This window comes from Acanthisitta chloris, unplaced genomic scaffold (genome assembly GCF_000695815.1).
Source record: "Acanthisitta chloris isolate BGI_N310 unplaced genomic scaffold, ASM69581v1 scaffold23691, whole genome shotgun sequence".
NCBI classification, from domain to species: Eukaryota; Metazoa; Chordata; class Aves; order Passeriformes; family Acanthisittidae; genus Acanthisitta; species Acanthisitta chloris.
In genome coordinates, this window is record NW_008656817.1 from 1,884 (window position 1) to 2,166 (window position 283).

General features: G+C 48.8%; 1 protein-coding gene across 1 annotated transcript in view; it reads left to right on the forward strand.

Annotated features, from left to right (window-relative positions):
- Positions 1 to 283, forward strand: part of LOC103811510 (lysine-specific demethylase 2B-like) — a gene marked incomplete at its 3' end in the record, with an annotated part of 1,630 nt that overhangs the window by 1,027 nt on the left and 320 nt on the right. Inside the window, exon 3 of the mRNA XM_009084487.1 lies at positions 17 to 118. Within this exon, the coding sequence (XP_009082735.1) occupies positions 17 to 118 (102 nt within the window). The remainder of the gene's footprint in view (positions 1 to 16; positions 119 to 283) is intronic.

Here is a 283-nt window from a genome sequence, read left to right on the forward strand (position 1 = left end):
ACTTTCTTCTCTTCAGGCTGCAACGGGTGTACTTTAGAGAGTATGGAAACACTTTCTTCCAGTTCAGGGAAGGAGCAGTTCTGTGGGTCATGCCACATTCGCCCGGATTTCAGCTCAGGTGAAATTTTGAGCAAATCGGATCTGCTTTCTGGCATGCACTGCGCAGCCTACTGCTTACTCCCGACTCGTAATTCCGCTGGGCCCCTGCAGTTACTTTGGTCCCTTTTGTTTTGACATCAGGAGTGGCTTTGTCCACGTACCTGTTCCAAAAATAGACAAGTGT